Genomic DNA, 23,909 nt, shown 5'->3' with positions numbered 1-23,909 from the left:
GGACTAGATCACTAGATGGAGCTTTTCCCCATCTCTGAGGGCCGATCTGCATTGATAAGATGGTGTATTTTTTACCTCATGGTAACTTACACACAAGCTATCCCAAGGTACAGAAAACACCATGAAGGCCAGTACCATGAAGGCTAGTTTTAGTAAAAGGTAAGCAGCCCTATACCCCTCCAGGATTTGACTTTGGGGAGTTTAACCTCATGATAAAACCAGAGTGCCTAATCTGCCCTGTTTTTACCTCAGGATAGCGGAGGTGTGCGTTAGTTACTCTGAGGTTTAAAAAAAAAAAAAAAAAAAAAAAAAAGCGCCTTCATTAGCTGTGAAGACAGGCCCTTACCGTGGAAATCCTTCAATGGTCAGACTCTGAGCCTCAACTAATGAGGGAAGCAAATGCTAAGGAAAGTGCTTACAAGGGGGTGGCCAAGAGGAGCGCAGTTTTCCCATTGACCCAGGGAACCCCGACAATCCATGGTGGAGCAGATACTACTCGAGGAAGCCCACTGCTGTGAGGCATGCACAGTGGTACTATGCTGATTGAGGGTCATCACCGCAGCTGAGAGCAGGTCTAAACATAAAACGCTGCATTGGCGCAGCTGTCCCGCTGTAGTGCTTAAGTGAAGATGCTGCTATGCCGACAGGGGAGCTTCTCCTGTCTACATAGTTAATCCAGCTCCCAAAGTGGCAATAGCTCTGTTGACCAGAGAAGCCCTCCTGTCAGCATAGCACTGTCTACACAGGGGGTTAGGTCAGTATAACGGTATTGCTCAGGGGTTTCACACCCAAGTGACACAGTTATACTGATATAGGTCTGTAGTGGAGACCTGGACGGAGTAGGGAGAATGCTGCTGGGAGCTGCAAATATACACAAAGTGTACTGCTTAGGGTGAGCAAGGCAGTAGAGTGACTATCTGGAACGTATCTGCAGGAAAATGAGACACCCCTACACACACAGCTACAATTTTATCAGCATCTGACCTTTATACAGTCGCTTAGAAACAGACTTTATAATCTGATCAGACACTCCCTGGCCACTCCTTATTGGGTACAGATAATGGTTGGTAAGCACTACATAAGGGACATCTATTAACAGACAGGACGGGTGGTCATGCTACAGGAAAGACTGCATTGTAGATGTTCAGAGAGCAAGTATGAGCAATGCCACTACAACTACATGTCCATAGAGGGAATAACGTACGGATCTGAACTGGAATCCCCTCCTCCAACAGAATCATTTTTTCTCATGCCTCACATGAGCTAGGCTTCCACCCCTTTGTCTGTTGGAGGATACACATTGTCTGAAGTAGTGTTTCTTCTATGGCCATCTTGGCCGAGTAGAATCTCAAGGTTGCTCACGGCATTACCAGATCAGAAGAGCAAATGTCACCCCGACCTCTGGGAGGAAGGCACGTGTTTGAAGGCAGAAAGCAATGTGCCGGATGAAAAGTTGCCCAGGATCATCTGCTCACCATTCAGAGCCAGGGTTTGAGACCCAGGAGTGAAAGGAGCACCCCCGAGTTGCCCAGAAGAACATAGGCCTTTTGAGCAGGCACTGAGGCTGTCCAATTGAGGGAAGAGATTGAGAGACATGGCCAAGAGACTGAAATGGCCCACAGCCCAAAAGGAGCAGCCTTAATGGTGTCAGTGCACCACTGGAACGGAAGCTATAGCACAGCTGCTTTGCAGCAGCCATCAGGGCATCACATCTTGGTTGCTGCGGCTCAGGCTTGAAGCGTGCAGACATTCGGAGAAGGAGAAGCGTTGTTGCACAAGAGCACTTGTAGGGCTCCTGTTTCTACTGTCTTTCCAGCATCTCTGGGATCCTATCCGCTGCTGAAAGAGTGCAAGGGGAAAGTGACAATTGGAAGCAGATCTAGTTGAAATGTGGTTGATTTTTACCATGAAAGATTGAAAGAAAATATACAGTTTTCATTTCATTTAAAATTTCTCACTTTGAATTAAATAAATTGAAGTGGAAAATAAATTTGTTGCATTTTGAAAAATTCCATTTCATGCCTACACTTCTTAAAACTCAAAACCAACCCGCTCCCCAGCATTTCCTTTCCCTCCTCCCCTACTTTTTCAAGTTTTTTGGAAACAAAAAGATGTTGCAAAAAAATGTTCTACAGCCAACCCATTTTCATCCAAAACAACACTATCATATATATGTGGACAGGTTCCTATTTGGCCGAGATTACTTCTGTTCCTTCTCTCTCTGCCCACTGAATAATCCAGTCAAACAAAGGCTGTCACCCTACAGGACCAAAATGCACCTGCGCGCGCGTGCACCCCTTCCCCCCCCCAAAAGCAGGATATCAGCGCATGGAGCTCTACGGCAAAGCAGCCTGTGGTGCTGGAATGAAAAAGTGGTCACTTGCCTTGAAGCTTCCTTAATTGCTTTAATTTGCTCACCCCCTCTAGTGATGGCATGTTTGTAAATGACAGAAGAGGGTTGCCGCCTGCAGGAGTGCCTGTCTCCCCATTTCAATTTGTAGCAGTGATGGTTGCTACAGCGATGAGCTTACAGCTTCAGGAGAGTGGGAGAGTTTTGGGGCTCTGTTGCAGGCACTTTCATTTGTGGCAGGGAGAGGGAAAGTGCTCAGAGATCAGGTAGGGCTCAATTCCTCAAGGTGCCAGGCACTCCCTGCAAACATTTTCAGCACAGATGCCAGAAAGTTTGTGGGTGCTCAGCACTTCCCAGGATCAGATCCCTTACAGAGGTCTCAGGAGTCAAGATAGGACTTTTTTTTTTTTTTTTTTTTTTTAATATAATGGTTGCTCCTCCTCGGTGAGGGCTCTTCAAAAACCACAACACGAAATCTCATTCTGTTTCTAATTTGGGGGTTGAAAATAACTTTCCATCCTCCTTTCCAAACTAAGCCATAAAGTCATCATTCCAAAAAACGGCTGAAAGGACGGCGGGGGGGAGTGTGTGTGTGGGGGGGAAGGAATGACAAGATAAAATTTAGTGGAAAATGGTGGGGGTTGGAGGGGGGGGGGGAAGATGATTGCCACTTATCTGTAAACGATCCCAAGAAAAACCAGGGCAGTTAAATATAAAGCAGTCTCAGTGAGCCTCTACAATTAGACAGTTTAATCGTAGTCTTGGCATTTGCCTTTCCAGTCCCAGCGGGCAAACTTTGACCATAGATGGTGTTATCATGCAAGAGGTTCAGATTGTCCCAGGGATTCTGCATGCAAACTGGCCCACGATGAATCTCCCAAGTGCCTCACAAGGGAAAATAAAATGAGAGTCTGGAAGGAAATGGGACCCTGATGTTACCAGTTCCTCCTCCTCTCCCCATCCCTCCAACAGCCACAAAACCCAGTGCCATTTTCAGAGGGTTCTAACTTAGCACTGCAATGGTGGGATTCCCCAGCCAAACACAGGTACCCTCATGAGCAGAATAGGAGACAAACTAGTCTGGGTCACTCCTGACACGGATCCCTAAGTAGCATCATTTAAACTTGGAAGTCTCAAAACAAACCAAGAGTCTGAAGGCTCAGGAGAGTTTCTGGACATTAGGAATGTGACATTCTATTCCTTGGGGGAGCATCCTGGAACCCCCATATTCTACATTTTCATATAATCGTGATCTTACATATAAAGCATGCCTTGTAAGGTATCAGGGGAAAGGGTCTGATCTGCTGAAAGTCATTTCTCTATCCATATATGTATATCATTAATGCATATGAAGTTATGAGAATTATGTTTTATGGTGGTCATTAAAACATGCTGTAAGTTGGGGAATAGCTAGATATTAGCTCCCCTGAGGCAACAGCAAGGAAAGTAGCCAACACCCAGGCAGAGTCAATCAACCCATCAAAAACCATTGTCCAGCAAGGGAACTATGATGCAATGACACACCTGCATGAGGCCACACCAAGGGAATTGCTCAACCTTGCTGGAGACTCAGCAATGCACCCAGACATGCCTGGATTTGTCTTTTCCAAGCACATGGACTGAGGGTATAAAACAGACAGTGGCCACATGCTTGGCCTTTTCCCTTCATCCACCTAAGCTGCAAGCAACAAGGACACTCTGAAGAGGAGACTGGCCCAGATTTCAAGGGTGAAATCTGCAAAAAGAAAAGGAGTACCGGTGGCACCTTAGAGACTAACAAATTTATTAGAGCATAAGCTTTCGTGAGCTACAGCTCACTTCATCGGATGCATCCGATGAAGTGAGCTGTAGCTCACGAAAGCTTATGCTCTAATAAATTTGTTAGTCTCTAAGGTGCCACCGGTGCTCCTTTTCTTTTTGCGAATACAGACTAACACGGCTGCTACTCTGAAAAGGGTGAAATCTGTGTACTATGAACTGCAATATCCAGTGGGGTGAGAAAAAATTGCTGATTCTAGTTGTTCCTCAGTCTAATAGGGTTGAGAGTTTAGACTGCATGCTTATATTTTATTTTGGTAACTAACTGACTTTTTGCCTATCTATTGTTTGTAGTCCATTAACTTGTTTAACTGTTTATCTTTACCAGCGAGTTTGCTTGAAGTGTGTGGCAAATCTGCTCAGGTTTGGCAAAGGCTGGTGTCTATCCACTTTTCATTGATGAAGTGGTGAACACATAAAGCAGTCTGCATTGCTCATCTTAAGCAGTGCAAGACAGTATATTCCTGGGATACAGTGCTGGGAGCTGGGAGGGTTTGGCTCTGGTGCCTTTCTCCGTGTGATTCATGAGTGGCTCTGGGAGCATTCATGCGATCTAGCTGGGTGTGGGGCTCCACATGCGGTTGCGCTGAGTAAAAACAGCCCCTGGAGGGGTTTGCAGCTGGTCACTAGCAAGGCATTGTGAGAGATAACCCAGGCTGGGAAGTTAAGGGGGCATGTCCCACAGTCCCAGGCTGCACCAGGGCGGGGGGGGAGGGAAATCTCATCACAAGGATCATGAGAAGCTTTAAAAAAAAAAAAAAAAAAAAAAAAAAAGGCTGAATAGGAGTCGCATCAGCTGCAGCGTTGGGAGACACCTCCCACCATTAGAAGATGCAAAATTAGGGCAGGAGAAGGGCACATGGAAATCAAACAGGAGAACTGGGAAGCAGGGGTTCTTACACATGGACGCTTCCCCCAGACCAGTTGCTTAAAGAACCTGAAAACTGTCCATTCATCCTGATGTTCCATGTGCAGAGCGGCTGAACTCCCCTGGGCAGAATTCAGCAGCTCTCTGCAGCAATGAAGAAAGTCTTTCAACGTTTTCTGTATTTTCCAGTACAGATGAGCCTAGCGGCAGAATTCAGATCTGGATCCAAACTGCTCTGAAATCTGAGACTATGCAAACTCGGGGGTCTGATTTAGCCCACTGCAGAGATTGGAGGCAATCAGGAATTTCAGATTCAAGTGTCCTGAAAGCTCCAGGCTGCTGAGATCCAGAGCTTTGGTTCTGACCCATCACTAATTTTTGGATGGCAGTTTGACAATACAACGTATTTCAAGACACAGGACGGGCCTACTCATGGGAAGCTTGGAAAAAAACATTCTGTTGAGATGCATCTAAACCATATGTTCTATATTTTTTTCCCCCACTCATTTATGTTAGCAGGGATATTTTCATGAAAACAGGCTAACAGTGCATTAGTCTGAGTAATATTTCCAAAGGGGCCTCTTTTGAGCCACTAGAATTGCAAATGCAATTTTGCACTCTGATTTTGCATAGCCACGCTTGGGTTCATGTGAACACTCATCCTAGCCCACACAAACCACAGCCGGGCACACGTACACCAATGCACTTGTGTATGCATAGTGTAACTTGTTGTTGTTCATACTAGGGTATAAAAAGCTGCACAGGCAAGATGGAAACATGCCAGATTCCCTCTGCAGTTTCAGGGCTGAATTCAGGAGCAGCCTCTAAAAATCCAGTCAGCTCATTCCCCACCCAAAAGTGTAATCCTCCATTAGTGGCATCATAATTTCCATAGCAAACATTCCAGACAGAGCAATGCCTTCAGGTGGAGAATGAGTAAATAGGCTCTGAAGGTCAAGGATCCTGGAAGTTTTCATTCTAACGTCCCTAGAAGAAAAAAAGGACAAAAGATGGAAAATTTGACAGAGTTGTCTCTACCCATGAAGTATTTTCCATTTGTGGGTTTTCCTGAGCATAAGAGCAGATCACTCAGCAGATCAGCAGACAACTGCTCCTTCACGGTCATGCGCAGGCCAGCACAGAGCAGGTCTACACTACAAACTTGCATTGGAGCCAGTGCCCTGATGCAGCTGCACCACTGTAGCGATTCTGGTGAAGACTCTCTAAGCAGACGGGAGAGCGCGCTCATGTCAGCGCAATAACTCCACCGCTGCACTGTCTACACGGCAGGTTATGGTCGGTGTAACTATGTCACTCAGGGTGGGATTTTTCACACCCGAGAGACATTGCTATCCCAAAGTGCGTAGTGTAGACCTGGCCTCATTTATACATCCTTGCTCCCATTTCTTCCCAGTTCCCCTCCCTGCCCTCTTCCTGCTTCACCACACCCTCTAGATCCTCCTTCCTTTCATGCTTCCTCTGGCCTTGGGAGTTCCCCCTCAGCCCAACTGCTGCAAGGGTGCCATAGGCTCTTCGCACAAATCCACCCTTCTCCCTCCAGCATTAACTCAGCTACATTCAAAGCACTTGGCCTGCAGGCTCCTTGGGGCAGGGGCCAGCTGTCTAGAAAGCACCATACAAACTTATGGCACCAAGTAACCTGAATCACTTCCTTCTGGCCAAAGAGCCATTTGCATCCATTATGCGTCTTGTTTAAACCAAGTTCCACGCAGCAAGGACCCCATCCCAGTGTGTTCTGTACAGGGTCTCACTTTCTCTTGACATTGAAAGACACTTAAATGGCTTCTCCGTTTCAAAAGAAAGAATCCCCCCCATTCCCCAAATAAAGCTGGGCTCATTCTGGTTGCTCGGAGCACACGGAATATTTGTAAATCAGAACAGTGTTCAGCAAGCAACACTATGCATGTTTTCCTCTGTTTCCTCTTGTAGCTCCTTTTTTACAGAGGCCAGGCCAGGGCTGTTTGGTTAACTGTCCGTGGTTGGGTTGGGTTTTGGCTGGCAAAGCCCACACCCCGGACATCAGCGATCCAGCCAGCCAGTGCAGGGCACTTGTTTACAGAGGAGTGGTTCCAGTCTGTGTCCACAGCACGCCCTTTATGGGCCTTAGAGGTTCCTTAAACCCTCAAGCAAGACATCCAGGATCTGGTCAAAGCACAGCCTTAAACCCAGCCACACAATAAAAACCCAGTTGGGTGGCAACCCCTAGGTGAGATCTGCTGAAATTTCAATACTTGACTCAGGTTTATTTCAATGGTAAACAAGGGATCCATTTAGATGAAAAACTGGTTAGGGGTGTGGTGGGGGGGGGTGTTGAATTTTTCACTCCTTCCTGCTCCCCCCCACCCACCTTCAACAGAGTCAGGGAGAGATTCCCCACATGCAGCAGACTGAAGCTCTGCAGAGAGCCAGGCTGTCCCAGTGCTGTCACACGAGTGCAATTACTGCAGAGAGAGGCCATGGCAGGAAAATGAAACAAACAGTTTTGATTTATTGTTCTCGAAAAGAAATGGAGCATGTTGAAAGAAAGCACAGGAAGTCCTGGGGATAATAAATCCTGCTTAGGAGCAGATAAAGAAAACGTGCTTCAATTCTTGGGGACAGCAAGGGGGTTATTGGGAGGGCGGCCGATTAAAGTTTAGGGAGTCTGTTTTCAGAGCGGTTGTTACAAAGCCAGTCACAGCTTCTGCTGCTCCAGTAAAACTGAAATTTACAAATACGATTCCAGCCAGCATTTGGGTTTGGTCTAATTGAAGAGGAGAGGGAAATATTGTAAGCACCCCCTAAATCAGAGAAACACAGAGTGGCCCTGGCAACTTGACAGCAGCCCAAAGGCTGCACCTAATTAGCATACATGTTTACATACGAGCAATACACACAACCCTAATATTTGCTTGTACTTGACTCTTCCGAGGCAGATGATTAGAAATTGCTACTTTGCATTCATCAGCAATAAGCCTTCAGCCTCCTCATTTCCCAGTAGTTACAAGGAGAGGGCTAAACAATTGGCCCAGTTCCTAATCTTCAGTTGCTCTTCCTCCCCCATACATTTGCTCTCCACTGAGGCCCTATCTATACTGCAATTCCTACCATGTGGAGGGCAGAGGGATCTGCTGGGGGACCTTGCCTTGAATGTTATTATTTATTACTTTTACTGCAGGAGCACTTAGGGGCCCCAGTCCTGGATCAGGGCCCCATGATGCTAGACACCATATACTTATAATAAAGAGGCAGTCCCTGAAAAGCCGACAGTTCAGGAACATGAATGGTGCCTCTATGCCACAGCCAAGGGCTTTTGCAGGGTGAAAGCATCAAGGTTAACACATGGCTCAGTCCCAAGGCCAAGCAAAATGGAGATTAAGGCCCTTCCCCATGCTACACGCCTTTTTGTAACCAATACATGCCACTCCCCTGACCCAGTTGAAACAAACATGGCTGAGCTGGGTCTACACGGCAACATTTTCACAACACAGCCATGCACCACTGCCTACCATGCTCCCGGACTGCGTTTGCCCTGGTGCATCCTGAGCAGTTCTCCCTTAGTACTTCAGCAGGAGAACGGACTCTCTCTCTCTCTCTCTCTCACACACACACACACACACACACCCCCTCTGAAGCAGCGCACTTGAGGCGCTCCTACTGTAGAGAGCTGGAAGGAACGAGGAGCAGCCCTCACCATTACATGGGCACGTGTAAGAGGGCCCAGTACCACGCCCAGTATTAACACTCTAATCCTGGGCAAAGTTGTAGATTGGCTATGGTAGTGCCATGGGGCACACAAGGGGGTTCCTGCATCGGGGGAGCAGCACTGAAGGGGAAGCTGGTGCTGGAAATCCTGCACTTCCCCCTTGGCCCCATGCAAATGTGTGGAAGGGGCAGGAAGTGGCTCCACCCCAGCACGTGTAGCTGTGCCGAGACGCCTACGGTGCACCACCTATAGATCCAGCACAGTTTACTCTCTCCCTGTTGCTGTGGGGAGACCAGGAGAAACACAGCAAGTCAGGGCTCCCCTCCTGGGCTGCTCCAGAGGCAGTGCAACCATGCCTGACCCCTTGCTTGTGTCTCATGGTAAAACTATGATTCATGCCTCTTGCAAGAAGGGATTCTACTATAATGAAGAGTCATTCCCAGCATGAGAGAGTTTAGCTGCGGGCAGAGTACGTGACCCCATCTTAGTGCTTAAAATGGTACAGTGATAGGTGGCCAGAAACGTCTCTGAATAATCCAGGGAAGAAGGCAAAGAATTTACAGTCAGAGTGAATCAGTCACTATGGGTTTGATCCTGCAAGGACCTGTGCACTCCAGCTCCAATCCAGAAGAGCACTTATAGCCCATAGACATCAGTAGGGCTTTGCATGTGCTTAAAGTTAGGCATGCACTTACATGCTGTGCTAGACGGGGCCGGAGCACTCAGCACCCAATAGGACTGAATACCAGCAAGATCAAAAAGTAACAGAGGTGCTTATGGGTGGCAACTTAAAACCTCTTCCAATCAACCAACCAAATAAAAAAAAAAAAATAAGAAGATTGTTTTGCTGTGGGTAGAATCAGCACATACTTGTTTCTGGCTGCATTTCCTGGCAGCTCCAGCGAGGAGTTGGCTATGCACGAATTTGGAAGCCTTGTTAAATCCAAGAGAAGTGAACAAAAAAGGTTAAACCTGTTTTCTGAACAGAGGTCGCTGACAAATCTTTACTCAACGGTGGCCAGCAAAGGCAAAAAAATAAATGTTGCTGCCCTCTCCTGCTTCTGTGTGATGTACAAGGGCCGCATCGGAGTTTTAAGAAGCATTCTTGCTGGCTTGCTTGTCACCAGAGGTGAAAGTAAGCTGGTACACCCTGGTACGGCATACCGGCAAGAGCCAATGCACTGTACTGGGGCAGCCCGGCTTCCCCAGGGGGCAATTTAAAGGGCCTGGGGCTCCCAGCAGGGGCTGGAGCCCCAGGCCCTTTACATTGCCTCCAGAGCCCCGCTGCTGGAGCCCTGGGGTAGCGGCTGCAGCTACCCCGGTTGGAGAGGAGGAGGAGGAGGAGGAGAAGAAAGGGGGGGAAGTTACCTCACAGGGTGGGCTGTCTCTGGCCCCCTCAGCCCCGCCCTTTCCGGGGGCCAGAGCTGACCCTAGCATACCGGTAAGTCACTCGACTTACTGTGACAAGCAGGGTGAAAGTTAGAATGATCAGGTCCTCGATTCGCTTGCTGTGCTGGAGCTTGGCACAGCCAAATGGTAGGTGAGCTGTAGCTCAGGTTATATTCTCACAGGCCATCACTAGCAGAGTCTTCCTAAGATCATCCTAAATTCCTTCAGCAAAAAAAGGGAAGCACAGACCTGGGTTTCAAATGGGAAGAAGCAAGCACACAGAAAGATTGTTTTAAAAACTTTGAAGCCATTTTTATACCAAGTGGAGGCACAGTCAAGGGCAGGCATGAAAGAGGTTTTAGGTTGCTTAAAATCCTGTCTGATGGTATAAGCATTGGAGCTGTAAAAATACAGTCACCTACACCCAGACAAAGTAGGTTACGAGGTTCGATTCTACTTCCAATCCAGGGGAAAGACAGTTCTGACCATCTCATCAAGTTTGCATTCAAGCGTGGGAGGTCTGAGATGCACAGAAAGGTTTGGTGTCAAGAAGGTGAAAGTCTTTGCGACCTGAAGCCTGGTATCTTAATTGATGAGCCAATGCAGAAATAAAGCCCTCAGTTCACCAGGGTAATAACACAATACCAACAAAAGTACCTAAATTTTACAGCTTCTCCCTGCAAGGCATGGAAGACAAACTCCCCAAACCTAGAACGGCCTTTCGATAGATTCCCCAGCAAACTGGATCCAGATGCCCTGCCCTCCTCCCTAGAGCTCCTCAGAGGATTCCTCTGGGTCCAAACACCCCTTCTTAGTGAAACGCTGGCATAGGGGATTCAAGACCATGATGGCTCTTCTCTGAGTCCTGATGGCCTTTATCACCCATCACACTACCTAATCCACACTTTGACTATTCTGGCCACTCAGCTGCTAGATTCATCTTTGACCCATGCTGGGTCCTAAGGAACACACAGTATCTGGGTGACGGTGACAAGCTGGAGAAATCCCAGCTGCGAACGGAAGGGAGGGCTGGGGTGATCTCTCAGCCTCGGAAAGAGAGTCACCCCTACTCAATGACCCTACACAACCCCTGCCACAGATGGCTTCTCTAGGAGCCGCATCCAAGTCCTTCTCCAGAGCACTGTCTTTGCCTTTGGAGCCCTGCAGCCATTTTCAAAATGTTCCCTGGGGCTGGGGAGAAGGAAATGATTATTTCCTGAACCCTGCCCTCCCCCATCCTCAATGAGCTGGGCTGCACACACTGCTATACTCCCACGACACTCGGCATAGTTCTGAGAAGCCAAGTATAAACTTTCCCAGGTGATGTGCCCTTAGTATACGTTTCTTTGCCTTCTTCTTCAGTTATTAGAAAGCCTTTATGTTTCAAAGGGGATTTGGATAGATTCCCTGGTCATTCACTACAACCATGCCTGCCTTGGGACACAAAGGCTAAGGAAGAAAATATAGGTTGTAGCTTCAGAGAGACTTAAGCCCAGATCCTCAAAGGTATTTAGGTGCCTAACTTTCACTGAAATCAGTGGAAGTTAGACATCTATATACCTTTGTGGTTCTGGGCCTTAGCCTTAATTAATTAAGAGATGGACCAGAATCCAAACCCTGGCTCCAAACCTTCCTTGACTTCAAGAGTGTTCAGCTCCTGGTCACAATACTTTAGTAATAAGGAAAACAAAACACCTTTGGAGGGTGAAGCAGCAGCCTCCATCCAAGGTACAAAAACGACATTCACTGCAACAACTCCCCCCCCCCTTCACCCACTTCCCCAGCTCCGCACAAGCAGAGACCGAAGAAAAGAGCAGGAGAGGCCATGAATTCCCCCAGGGACTTTGCTATTGCCAACCCAAACATATACTGGTATAACTATGTTGCTCAGGGGTATCAAAAAATCCATACCTCGGAGTGACCTCCCACCCCTCATATAGACAGCACTATGTCAATGGGACGGCTTCTCCCATCAACATAACTACTGCCTCTTGGGGAGCAGCTGTGTCACTGTAGCACTGTCCATGAAGACAAGCCCTAGCACAGGGAGTATTCTGATACTACGATGATGAGCAGCAGAATAGAGCCCCAAGATAGAAAGAGAGGAAGGGAGGCAGACAACTCAAACAGTTGTTCTTGATGCTATTTGTGAGCTAAAAGTAGGTGTGTGGCACAGTCGATATAGTATCTCCCCAGCCAGAGTTACAGGTTAGTGTACAGTGACAACCTTGACACACTGTATTCTGTGCATAACTCCACATTCACACTGTTGGTGGAGCCTCTCCATTTTTCATTGTCCTTCTTAAATGGTATTGGCAAGAATCTTGATTCCCACAAAGAATTTGCAATAGGCTAAAGAGAACCCTCAGCTTTTTTGTGAGAACAGCCAGCAGTGGAAAAGCAAGGATTAAAAAACCCTTCAAAACCTACGAGCCATGGAAGGGATAAAACCGACATGCTTCAGGGCACAAGCCAACCTCTAACTAGCAGGGGCCAGGAGGAGATTATCCCGTGAAAGCCTCCTGTGAGCTTTCTTGAACCTTCCTCTGATGCATCTGGTGCTGGCCACTCCTGGGGACAGATGGGTTAGATGGGCCACTGGTTCAGGATGACCATCCCTCTGTCCCGAATTCTATGCCAGGTCTCTCAACGAGAGGGACAGCCATTTATCATCAGGGGTGGGATATCAATGGACAAAATTTCACCCATTGGCTTTGGAAGAGATGGACACAAGGATTTTAGTCCCTAAAGGAGTCATCCCACAAACTCTTTGGGAAGTGGATGAAAAAAAGTCTCCACTGTCCCGCTCAGAGAAGCCAAGAGAGAATTCAGGTTAAAGGCATCACCTCTCAGCATCTAGGAGTCTGCCTTAGCCCGACTGCAGAGTCTGTTTATACAAGAGGAAGGAGAAAAGAAAAATACTGTGAAGTAAAACCCTAGAGGCAGCTCCAAGCTGGCCAAGTGCCTCCTGGTAACAGGGAGCCTGGCTAGGAACTCCTGCGTTGCTAGAAGATGGTGGTTCACTCCCTGCCGTGACTAGTCAGTCCAGGGACTTGACAATGACAGCCTAAATGGAGGACAAAACCAAAGCCAGCTTGTCACTTTGTACTGAAGTTGAGCACTGGAGATCAGAGGAGCATGGAGAAGGGGTGGGGCACAACACTCCCTCTGCTTTGGAATCCCCATGTGCCCATGCTGGGCTTAGGACTTACAAACGGCCCCATCACCGGTCAGTTCCCACAGACCCTTGGTGTTCCATCCTTTCCTTTCCATGGAGTGTTGGAGCTCCAAACTTCCCCCATTTCCCTGATCCCTCTCACCCATCACATTTTCTGCCAACACAGACAGGCCAGGTCTCCCTCCTGCACTAGTCAATGGTGCCCCCCAACCCCATTAGCTGCAGGGGTTTTTATTGTGCAGCCACAGACACTCCCTCTGCCCAATGGTCTTCACATATCAGCACATTTCAAATGACAAGTGTGTGTGCTTGGTTTGCCTTTTATTTTCTAAGGGAAGCTCAGCTCAAACAATTGAGGGAATTCCAGCAAGGTTCTTGCTTCAAGTCTGTTCTCCAACTGTATGAGAGACTTTTCTCCTTCAAAGCTACGTGCTCAGCCAGTAGTTTGGAGGGAATCTGAACCCAGAGAAGGCTCCAGTTATCAAATTTTTGCTGAAATCACTGTAGAAAACCCAACCTCTTCTGCTATTTTAGGAGCTTCCTGATGTTAAAAGCTAGTGTAGTACAGACACAAAAAAGATTCAGTCTGTTGTAAACACTGAGCTAATACAAGCATTTACACAAATCTCTGCCAATGCACAGAGGGCACTGCTGGAGGGAAACTTGTTGCACTCTGACTCATTACTGCATCTAGTAACTATTAGCACAATGCATGTCCAGAAATGGAAGTTCACCTTTCAGCTCTGAAGCCTGAAGCCATGAGTAAATCCCACTGAATTCACTCCCACTGGAAAAGGAGTACTTGTGGCACCTTGGAGACTAACAAATTTATTTGAGCATGAGCTTTCGTGAGCTACAGTTCACTTCATCGGATGCATTCAGGTCATGCTCAAATAAATTTGTTAGTCTCTAAGGTGCCACAAGTACTCCTTTTCTTTTTGCAAATATAGACCAATGCGGCTGCTACTCTGAAACTCCCAATAGGATCCTAGAATCAAGTGGTCTCTAACCTTATTTCTGATACTCATGGAATTTAAGGCCAGATGGGACCATCATCATCTAGTCTGACCTCCTACACATCACAGGCCACAGAACTTCACCCACCCACTCCTGTAATAGACCCCTAACCTCTGGCTGAGTTACAGAAGTCCTCAAATCATGATTTAAAGACCTCAAGTTTCAGAGAATCCACCATTTGCTCTAGTTCAAACCAGCAAGTGACCCGTGCCTAATGCTGCAGAGGAATGTGAAACCCCCTGGGTCTCTGCCAATCTAACGTGGGGGGAAATTCCTTCCCGACCCCAAATATGGCAATCGATTAGACTTTGAGCATGTGGGCAAGACCCACCAGCCAGACACCTGGGAAAGAATTCTCTGTAGTAATTCCACCACCAGCCTTTAGAGATATTTGTGCATGCGTGTGTGTGCGCGCGAGAGAGATCTGATACACTCACTCATGAAAAGTCCAAGATGGCAACAGCAGTAAAACAGGTCAGGTCTGAGGTGCATCCCCAGGCTGATAGGAAGAAGGAGTTGGGGCAAGACTGGACTTACATGGGCACGATTTATCTATTATATCCAATCTGCATGAGGCCAAGCCATGGGGATGGGAGAAAGGGTAGGAGAGAAAGCTAGAGAATGGAAAGGGGGAAAGAATTCCAGATGCGGTGTGCCACGGTTTATTGCTGCTTCTAAACCTCTTTCCCAGGACTACCCTCCTCCTCCCCACCACCCCGACATCTTCAAAATCACTACCTCTGTCAAAAGTGCAGTAATTGTGCTTGTTGCAACAACCCCCGAGACAGCCTGGCAATCAATAGTGCAAATATTAAAACCCATAAATCTAACCAACCTTTGACACCGGACTGCAGTTTGCCGATCTAACCGCACAGATGTGATTTTTCATCTGGGGAGCGATGCAAGGGGTTGTTGATGACCTCTAGATTAAAGGGTCAATTTATTTTAACACCGCTCTTTTCCAACAGTCTTCTTTCCCCTCCCGCAACCCACCCCATGTTTTCATGTTGGCGTTTGATTGATTCTGCTGTTCAGACAATCAGGGTGCAGTGAGTAAAAAGGGAAGAAAATGGCCTGGCACAGCCCCAACGCGCTCAGATACAAAATAATGGAGGAAAGATGTCATGTGAAAAGAATGCACGCAGGCAAACGCGGGAGGCAGATCGCGTATCAACCCCCGAACCGCCCTTTAACCAAGACTAGTGTAGTTGGAACAAACACAGCATCACAAAGCAACAGAAAATATTCCCTTCCCCAGCTTGCCCGGAACAGAACCGTGTGGCTGAATAAACAGAGAGAAGCACAGACCCAGCTGAATGCTGAAGAAGAGTGGGATCCTAGAGCCTTGAATGGGGAGATGGAAAGGGGGAAGGAAAAAAATGGCCCTGAGCCCTTTTAGGCTTCTTTAAGATGTATACAGAAGAATGAAACTTCTTTAATTTTTTTTTTTTTTTTAAAAAAGGGTTTGTTGTCTGAATTGAAGATCAGAAATCACTTATCTTCCGGTGTTTGTTGTGAGCTATGGAATTGTAATTGATGGGGTTCCTTTACCCAAAGTTAGTCGTCGGAGTTAAATAAAGATTAAGCTTTTAAAAGAGGAAGAAAAGGAAAAAGGCCCAATTTTCCAGCAGTAGATGCCTGAAGGGAGGTCCCTAAATCCATCTCTGATTTCCAAAGGGCCACAGCACCCCCAGTTCCTATTGATATCACTGTGAGTACTCAGAACATTTACACTCTGTGGGAAGGGGCTGAGTGTGTAATAGGAAGGCAGGGTCAGGCCACCATGGAGGACCAGATGGAGGGGCCAGGGATTTGGCAACAGAGGCAGGGGACTCTCCCCACCTCTGCGTCACCACTTCAAATACAGAGCAAGTATGAAATAAGCAGGTGACTTATCTCCATCTCCAGTGGATACCTCTCCAAACCCATCGAGCCATCTCTGCTTACAAGAATGGCTGCTCTCCTGAGTGCCTGCAGCACTGCAGGTCAAGAATCGCATGAACTGGCAGAGCTGTCAAGGGACCACAATTTGGAGCAGCAGGGAGGCTGCAGGTCAGGACATGAGTCCAGCTGTGTGGAGGAAGCCTGCGGAGCTACCCACTCTCTAGCTCTCTTTCGTAAGTTCTGGAATTAACTGAATTCCCCTAGAAATTTAAAAAAAAAAGAATTGCCTTCCAAAGGCTGCAGGGATCTCAGTGGCTCTGCCTAGGCCAGCAGGCTGGGACTTGTCAAGCTGAGTGCAAATGAAAGGACTCCTCAAGGGGCTGAAAGTCTGCAGATGGAATGAAATAGACAAGTCTGCTAGGTTTCTGATCTAGCTTACTGAACTTTATTCACTGTGCATTTGAGCCTCTAACCACATGGATTTTGGAGGCTACACGTCTTCGAAGCAAGGCTCTTCCTTCTCGGTCCATCTTCCCCAGCTGCCTGCAATACCAAGAGACCACGGGAGTGGCACGCCATTGCTGTAGAAGGAGCCTTAGTCTTCCGATTTGTATTGCAGCAGCTCTGCAGGCTCCAGTCAGGATCAGCTTCCCCACTGTGCAGGCTCTGCCCAAACACAGAGACAGATATGGTTCCTGCCCCAAAGAGCTTATGGTTTACTTGAAGACAAAACACAAGAGGTGGACGTAACAGACAACTGGAGGGAATGAGGGCAGGAGGAGGGTAGCAGTGAGAGGAACCACAAGCTCCCTCTCTGTTTTCTCTCTCATTCGCATGAGTGAATCCCGGAGTTGGGGTGGTTCTGGAGATCTGTTCCCACCTCTTTCCCCAGATGTGTTTTAAGCTCTGCTGAGGGTCAATAGATCCAAGGCCAGCCTTACCTTTAAAAGAAATCCCTCCTACTACAGAAAAGCCTGTCAGCCCTCTGAAACCAGAGGCCTAATAAACATTATCTGGTAGAAAGCAACTGTCCTCTTTGGAAAGAATTTCCAATCCACATTGGGACTGAGCCAAAGCCGTCTTTAGTAACTTGGATCAGGCCACTGTACTGCCTCGCTACCAGCTTTTATGTGACAAACTCCAGGAGTTACAAAAATAATATTCTTAAAAGTTGTTTTTTTTTTGTTGCCTCTGACATGGGAGCACACAATAACCTGGAGTAAAGCTTCCAGGGCCTGATCCAAAGCCTTTGTAAGTACCAAACAGGCTTTGGTTTAGATCCTAACTGGGGACTTTACTTTGTTAGAAGCCACTTTTAATAACCTCCCGAACCTGTGGCTGAGCCGTAACTTTGCGACAAAAGTTCTTTGCATCCTCTGCTCCTCTCTATCACCAACAAAAGCCAGTTCCTGCTCAGAGCTGAATGACCACTCATCTCTGCAGGGGGCAGCGACAGCCATAAAAACCCTGAGCTCTCTTCCAAAGCTCCTGGGCCTGAGGGGTTTTAAAGCTTAAGTTTCAGTAGTCTCTAAGGTGCCACAAGTACTCCTTTTCTAGAAGCAGCTGTGTTACTCTGTATTCGCAAAAAGAAAAGGAGTACTTGTGGCACAAATTTGTTAGTCTCTAAGGTGCCACAAGTATTCCTTTTCTTAAAGCTTAAGTTGTTAGACATACGGCTCCCTCAAGAGCCTCCCTCCTCCTCCTCCTCCCTCTAACGGATCTTTAACTAGAAATATTTCACCCAATCCCTGCAACGACACTGCTATGTCCTTCAGTTCCATGCTATGCTGGGGTTCCTAAGGATCAGACATTTTTGGTGTTGCCAGTGCCCATTTCCTCCTCCACGAAGTCCTCAGTCTCCTGTAGTTCCTGGTTAGTTTCATACTAGGGAGGGTGTGATCAGTTTCAGGAAAAAGCACCAAGAACGAGCAGCTTTGGGGCTTTAAATGCTAAGATCAGTGGCCCAAAATATTCAATACAGCCATGAAAAAAAAAAAAAAAAAAAAAAGCAGGAAGCTCTTATACAAAGCCTTATCTGCACAGGGATTTTTGCTCCCAGTATAACTGTCCTGGTGCAATCCTAAGTGTAGACATGGTTTACTCCAGTGCAGAGATATTCACATTGGTGCAGCTATGTCGACTTCAAACCAGAATAAGCAGTTCCACTAAATCGCATTCACGCTAGGGATCTGCACTGATGTAGCTACTCCAGTGGCTAGTAGAGAAAAGCCTAATTTCCCCAAAGCATCCCATGGTGACTAGCTATTTCCACTAGTACATGTGACCAGAAGAGGAGCAACAGATCAGGGCTGCTCTCCTATCTCCACTATAATCTGTGTTACCTAGGGAAGCCATGGTGATGTCCTTGAGGAGCATGGAGAGCATTGTGCAATTCCTCTTGGAGGAACCATCCCTCTGTGCACCTGCAGTGTCTTCTTGTTTAAATCTCATTCTTACACTCCACTTCCTGCAATTATCTCTGCAACTGATCAGTTTGGTTCCTCTCCAGCTTTAAAATAAAACGAGAACTCGCACGCTCTGGTTATTTCTTTTAACAGGTCAGTGCCTCCCTATGGGTTTCACACGTGTGTTTGTGCACTGCAGCCACTGATGGAAGGATTTCTAAAGAACGCAAAATACTCCCTATATTTTGAGAGTCAAAAAGGAGCAAAAACCACTGTGAAAAGTGTTTTTTTATCTCATGTAAGACAACATTTTTAATTAATATTACACCACACACACAGCATAAACATGGCATCTCCTTAGTATCTTAAAAGGCACAAAATCATGCACTTTAATTAATATATCTCAAGGGGTAAATAACCTAGGCTTAAATTTATGTTAAAAGGAAGGGGACAAGTCCAAGACAGACAAAGATTTGCTTTCCCCAACTTTAAAATGGTATAAATATTGGGTGTCTAGTTAAGACAGGCCAAAGAATTGTCTACTGGCTGCTCAAGTTCAGCTGAATTCACATTTGCGTTCCCACCCCTCTTAAATTTCTTTTTTTGTTTGTTTGCATTGTACTTTCTCCTCCATGTCACAGGAACTTTAATGGAATCCTACTGAGTAGGAATACGGTCTGAAAATGAACACTCTTGCTTTAAACAAGCCTCCTTAAGGCTTATTGTGTCCCTCTTCCTAGCTTTCTCCCTGACCTGAGCCATGGGACAAGGCCTAATTTTGGTGAACCCCAGACCATGGCCCAGATGAATCACTGACCATGGAGATTAACTTGCCTAACGGGCACTTTTATGCCTGTTTGGAAAGGAGACATGATGTGCTTTTATATTACTCAGATATAAGTCTCAAGCACCATTCCCCTCCTCTTACACAGCAGGCAAGGCAAATGCTATTAAGCATCCAGATAGTTAAAAGACTTTCAAAAATTCTTCTAAATTTAAGCTTACATGGGAAACACAAAGAATTGCAAGAAAGGAATCTGAATTCTTACAACAAACTGGATTTACAGCAGTCGGAGCCCATTCTGCAGGCATCCCTGTTTAAACTGTTCCAGAGAATGTTCCCAAGGCTCCGTGTTGATCCAGACCAATGCTATGGTGGTTATGTCCGCACCAAACACGAATCTGCTCCTGCCTAGCTCTTTGGTTTGTCCCTTTTGTACGTTAGGATTCCTTTTAAATGCCTTTATTTTAAAATCCTGCCCTCTGTTACTAACACCTTCCATTAGTGCATCTGATATGATTTTTGAAATCTAGTTCACTTTTCTTCTGCCGATGGCATTTACAGCTTCCCTCAGTTTGGACTGTGAAAAGACTGGAAACTGGTCAGTTTCACTTGTTTAAAGTGAGTTCCCTGACAATTTCACTTTCAGGCTCTCTTTGCACTGTTACTAGAAGTTGCAAACACTGCAGGAAATTGCAAGGGGGAAGGGTTAGTTTTTTTGTTTTTAAACATTTTCCAATGGGTTTTATTTTAAATAATGGAAATATGTTTTATTTATCTTAGGCTTTGTAAGAGCTTGTTTTAAATAGGACATCTTAAATTGGAGGCCTAAACTATCCAGGAATAAATCTTTTGGAAATTAAATCTGTTGGCTCTTCATTAGATTTTCCACAGAGACACAACTGTACGGGTCCCGCTGCCTTAGCCAGTGGGAATGGGGAGGTAGTTGCTCTGAGCATCTAACTTTAATGTTCAGCCAAAGCGCTCACTGGGTAGTTGGGGCTCTCTGTGAATCCTGGCGTTCTGTACTACCACATCCTTCCAGAATTTAAATCCATTTGACACACAGAGACTGGAATTAATTGAAAAATAACTTCACCACCCTTCTGAGGGGTAAGGGTTAGGGCTTTTGTTCTTTTATTTGTCATCCTAGATGATTTGCGCATATTATAGATTTCAAAATCACATTGATGCTACCGACAGGTTTCAGAATAGCAGCCGTGTTAGTCTGTATTCGCAAAAAGAAAAGGAGTACTTGTGGCACCTTAGAGACTAACAAATTTATTAGAGCATAAGCTTTCGTGAGCTACAGCTCACTTCATCGGATGCATCCGATGAAGTGAGCTGTAGCTCACGAAAGCTTATGCTCTAATAAATTTGTTAGTCTCTAAGGTGCCACAAGTACTCCTTTTCTTATTGGTGCTACCCAGAGGCAAATTATTGACATTTAAGAAAACTTGGGTGACTCACTGCTTTGCAGAAGATCAAAGTTTGAGTCTGCTTTTTAAAATCTGCATCAGAAAAATGCGGCAAACACCAAAACAAATAATTTGTGCTCCTCTTCAATAATTCATTTAAAAAAAAATTATTCCCCATGTCCCAACTTCCATACAGAAAAGAAAATGCCATAAAAACCCCACCACTGAAGGGGGGGGAGGAGAATCCAACCACCTATCATAAACATTAAAGGGGCTGTTTACTGAATGATCAGTGTTTCAATAGAATTGCAAAGCACATTCAACCAGGGAAGGACCAGTAAGGAGGAAAAAAAAAAAAGGAGGGCCCACCTTCATGAATGCAGACAATATTTATGAAAACTCGCTTTGATGAGCTGGGCAACATTCAGCCCAGATGTTCATTTGTCAGTGAAGGGAGGGCAGGGAGAGGAGGTTTTAAATTAATCTTCACAACTAGAAAGGCGCTTGTAACACGCACCATATGGGTACAAATATCCATTAACCTCCCCACCAGAGCAGCTTGCTTGGTATCCGACTGTGACTATGATGTTTCCAGCCCAGTCAAGGGCTCCTTAACCCAGCCTGAATTTCATCTCTCCCCCCACCTCCTCCATAGATCCCCTCTCTCCAAACACAGCTTCCTCCTTCACAAAATATTCCAGCGAAGAAAAAACATTTTCAAAGCCGCCTGCCCACAGTTTCTTTCACATGCATTTTTTAAAGGCAAGCCCAACTGCACACTGCGATTCAACTTCGCCACCTCCAGTTACAAAATCATCTCCCGAACATTTTGATCACAACTGCCTCCCTTCCCAAAAATCCTTTGCCTATGAGTGATTTTTTTAACCCTCCCCAAACTGTTGGGTTTTTTCGGGGGGGGGGGGGAAGGGGTGTTTATTAAGTGCAATTATTCAAATGAATCCCGCTAATGGAGTCGTCTGCGGCAAGTTGCGCATTCAAATGAACGTTTTGTGCCAATTGTAGGGCCAACCCGCCGCCCTGCTGAACGAGCTGGTGTGAAACTCGTTACCCCGGGACCAGAATAAAACAATCAATCAATCAAGTGCCCCCGTAAAGGAGACCCAGAGAACCTCACGCAACCGAATACCGCACCCGGGGGCACGGAGAGCGACTCCCGCACGTAACAACGCCACAGAGAAGCAACAAGCGCTTTGTTCTCTACATACACACACATGCTTGCTGATGGGGAAAGGGTTGCAAAAATACCCACACACACTTAAACAACCCTCAACCCACTCCCCAGAGAGCAGCAACATAAATGGGGGGGGGGGGGGCGCTACACACGCAACAAACCCAACGGCACTTTTTTGTTTGTTTGGTGGTGGGGTTTTGGTTTTGTTGGTGTTTTTTTGTTTTTTTTTTTTAAAAGCCTAGGGGAAAACCCCCAGGGGGAGCTCTGAAAAAGGCAAACTACCGGGGACTTAAAGACCCACAGTCAGCGCCGGCCTTTGCCGCCTCCCTAACCTGCATCACATATGCGCACACGCAACCCCCTCGCTCGCCCATGAAAGCTCAGAAGGAGCCTTTCCCCGGGAGCCAGGACGCGGGCGAACGCTGCTGCATGCACAATTCGGGAGCCGGCGGCGCAGTCCCCTCCACGGCGCCCTTGGAAAAGTGAAGCCCCGGCCACCTTCTCATCTGTAACCCCGAGCGAGGGGCAGGGGCGCCCCCTTAGGAAACGGACCACCCAGTCTAGGGCTAGCCCGGCTCCTCATGGGCCTCCAGCAGAGAGCCAGGCACAGAAAAGCGGAGCCTTATTTTGGTTCTGAGGCTCCAAGGAGTTTGTTCCCTTGCAAAGCGGAGTACGCCACGGTGCTCCTGCGGCTTCTCGCACACCCGCCTCTAGCTCTGAGCGGGGCGGCAGGCTGCGCCTGGAAACCCAATGCCGCCGTGCCAGGCTGTTGCAATGAAGCACCTGGCCTCCCTCGCTCCTGGCTGAGCCTTTCCACAGCTCTTCAGTAAACAGTTCCTTCCTCCCCCTGTAAAGACCAGCAGAGCCACAGGTTACTTAGCTTGATCTTAAAGAGACCTCAGCCCTTTAATCATTCTGATGGAAAGTCAACACACACGCACACTCATTCTCTCTCTCTCTCTCTGCAGGAATCAGCAATCTCCTGGCTGCAGGCAAATCTGGTTTTGAACCTTATCCTCCCAACTTGTTCCCTTTCTTTCCTCCTTAATAGCTGCAGTGGAATTTTTTTTTTCTAATGCACTCCCATTATGGAGCAGCCTAAAGTGGAGAGATTTTTTTTCTGCCTCCCTTCTCTCTCCTAGAGGAAAAAACACCCACATTTTTGTACGAAACAATTTGCTGTCGCAAGTACCTATAGATCCCTTCACATCTGCTTGATAAGTAACCAGTCAAAACAAGTTTTCTGCTCCCATCAGTCCTGCTGGGGCTCATGGAAAGCCCTCTGTTTTCCTTCTGCTGGGTACATCTATATCCCAAACCAGGCCAGGAAAGGAAAGAACACAGCACAATTCAACATCATGTGCGAAACAGGAAAAAAGAAACAGCTGACACGTTTGGGGTTCTAAAGTGTTGTAGCTGTTGTCGGTCTCAGGATATTAGAGAGACAAGGTAGGTGAGGTACTCTTTTATTGGACCAACTTATATTGGTGAGAAAGACAAGCTTTTGAGCTTACGCAGAGTTAGTCTTCTAGGTCACATTTGTGGTTGTTTTTTTTAAGATAAGTAAGTTGAATTTAACGAGGACCAGGAGAAGGAGGAAACTTGTAAAGAGCGTCCCCATCACCTCCCTTCTCCAGGCAATCTCTGCTTTGATAGAGGTCTCTTGAAACACAACACATAAGTGCAACAAGCCATATCCTAGTGAGCCCCTGTGACAGCCACCCTCTTGGCCAACACACCAAGGACCTACAGAGTTATCAACATGAGTCTCTATAGTTTGAGCTTGTGAGCCAGGCAGTCAAGATGGGAGTTGTAACAGACCCATATTCTCTATGGGTTGGGTACAGAGTGGGATCTCCAACACACACACACACACACAAGCGAGTTACACATCATGATTCTG

At 46.8% G+C, this 23,909-nt stretch overlaps 1 protein-coding gene across 2 annotated transcripts in view; it reads right to left on the bottom strand.

Annotated features, from left to right (window-relative positions):
* Nucleotides 1–5,535: 5,535 nt before the first annotated feature.
* FBXL18 (F-box and leucine rich repeat protein 18) overlaps nt 5,536–23,909 on the bottom strand; it is an 88,639-nt gene continuing 70,265 nt past the window's right edge. The window contains exon 5 of one of the 2 annotated variants that reach the window (XM_038419856.2): nt 5,536–6,023. In XM_038419856.2, coding sequence (XP_038275784.1) covers nt 5,873–6,023 — 151 coding nt within the window. In that variant the 3' untranslated portion in view covers nt 5,536–5,872. The remainder of the gene's footprint in view (nt 6,024–23,909) is intronic. The other variant, XR_005295333.2, reaches the window with a different exon arrangement.

Source organism: Dermochelys coriacea, chromosome 10, assembly GCF_009764565.3.
Source record: "Dermochelys coriacea isolate rDerCor1 chromosome 10, rDerCor1.pri.v4, whole genome shotgun sequence".
Classification (NCBI taxonomy): Eukaryota; Metazoa; Chordata; order Testudines; family Dermochelyidae; genus Dermochelys; species Dermochelys coriacea.
This window is presented reverse-complemented; position numbering and strand designations above follow the sequence as displayed.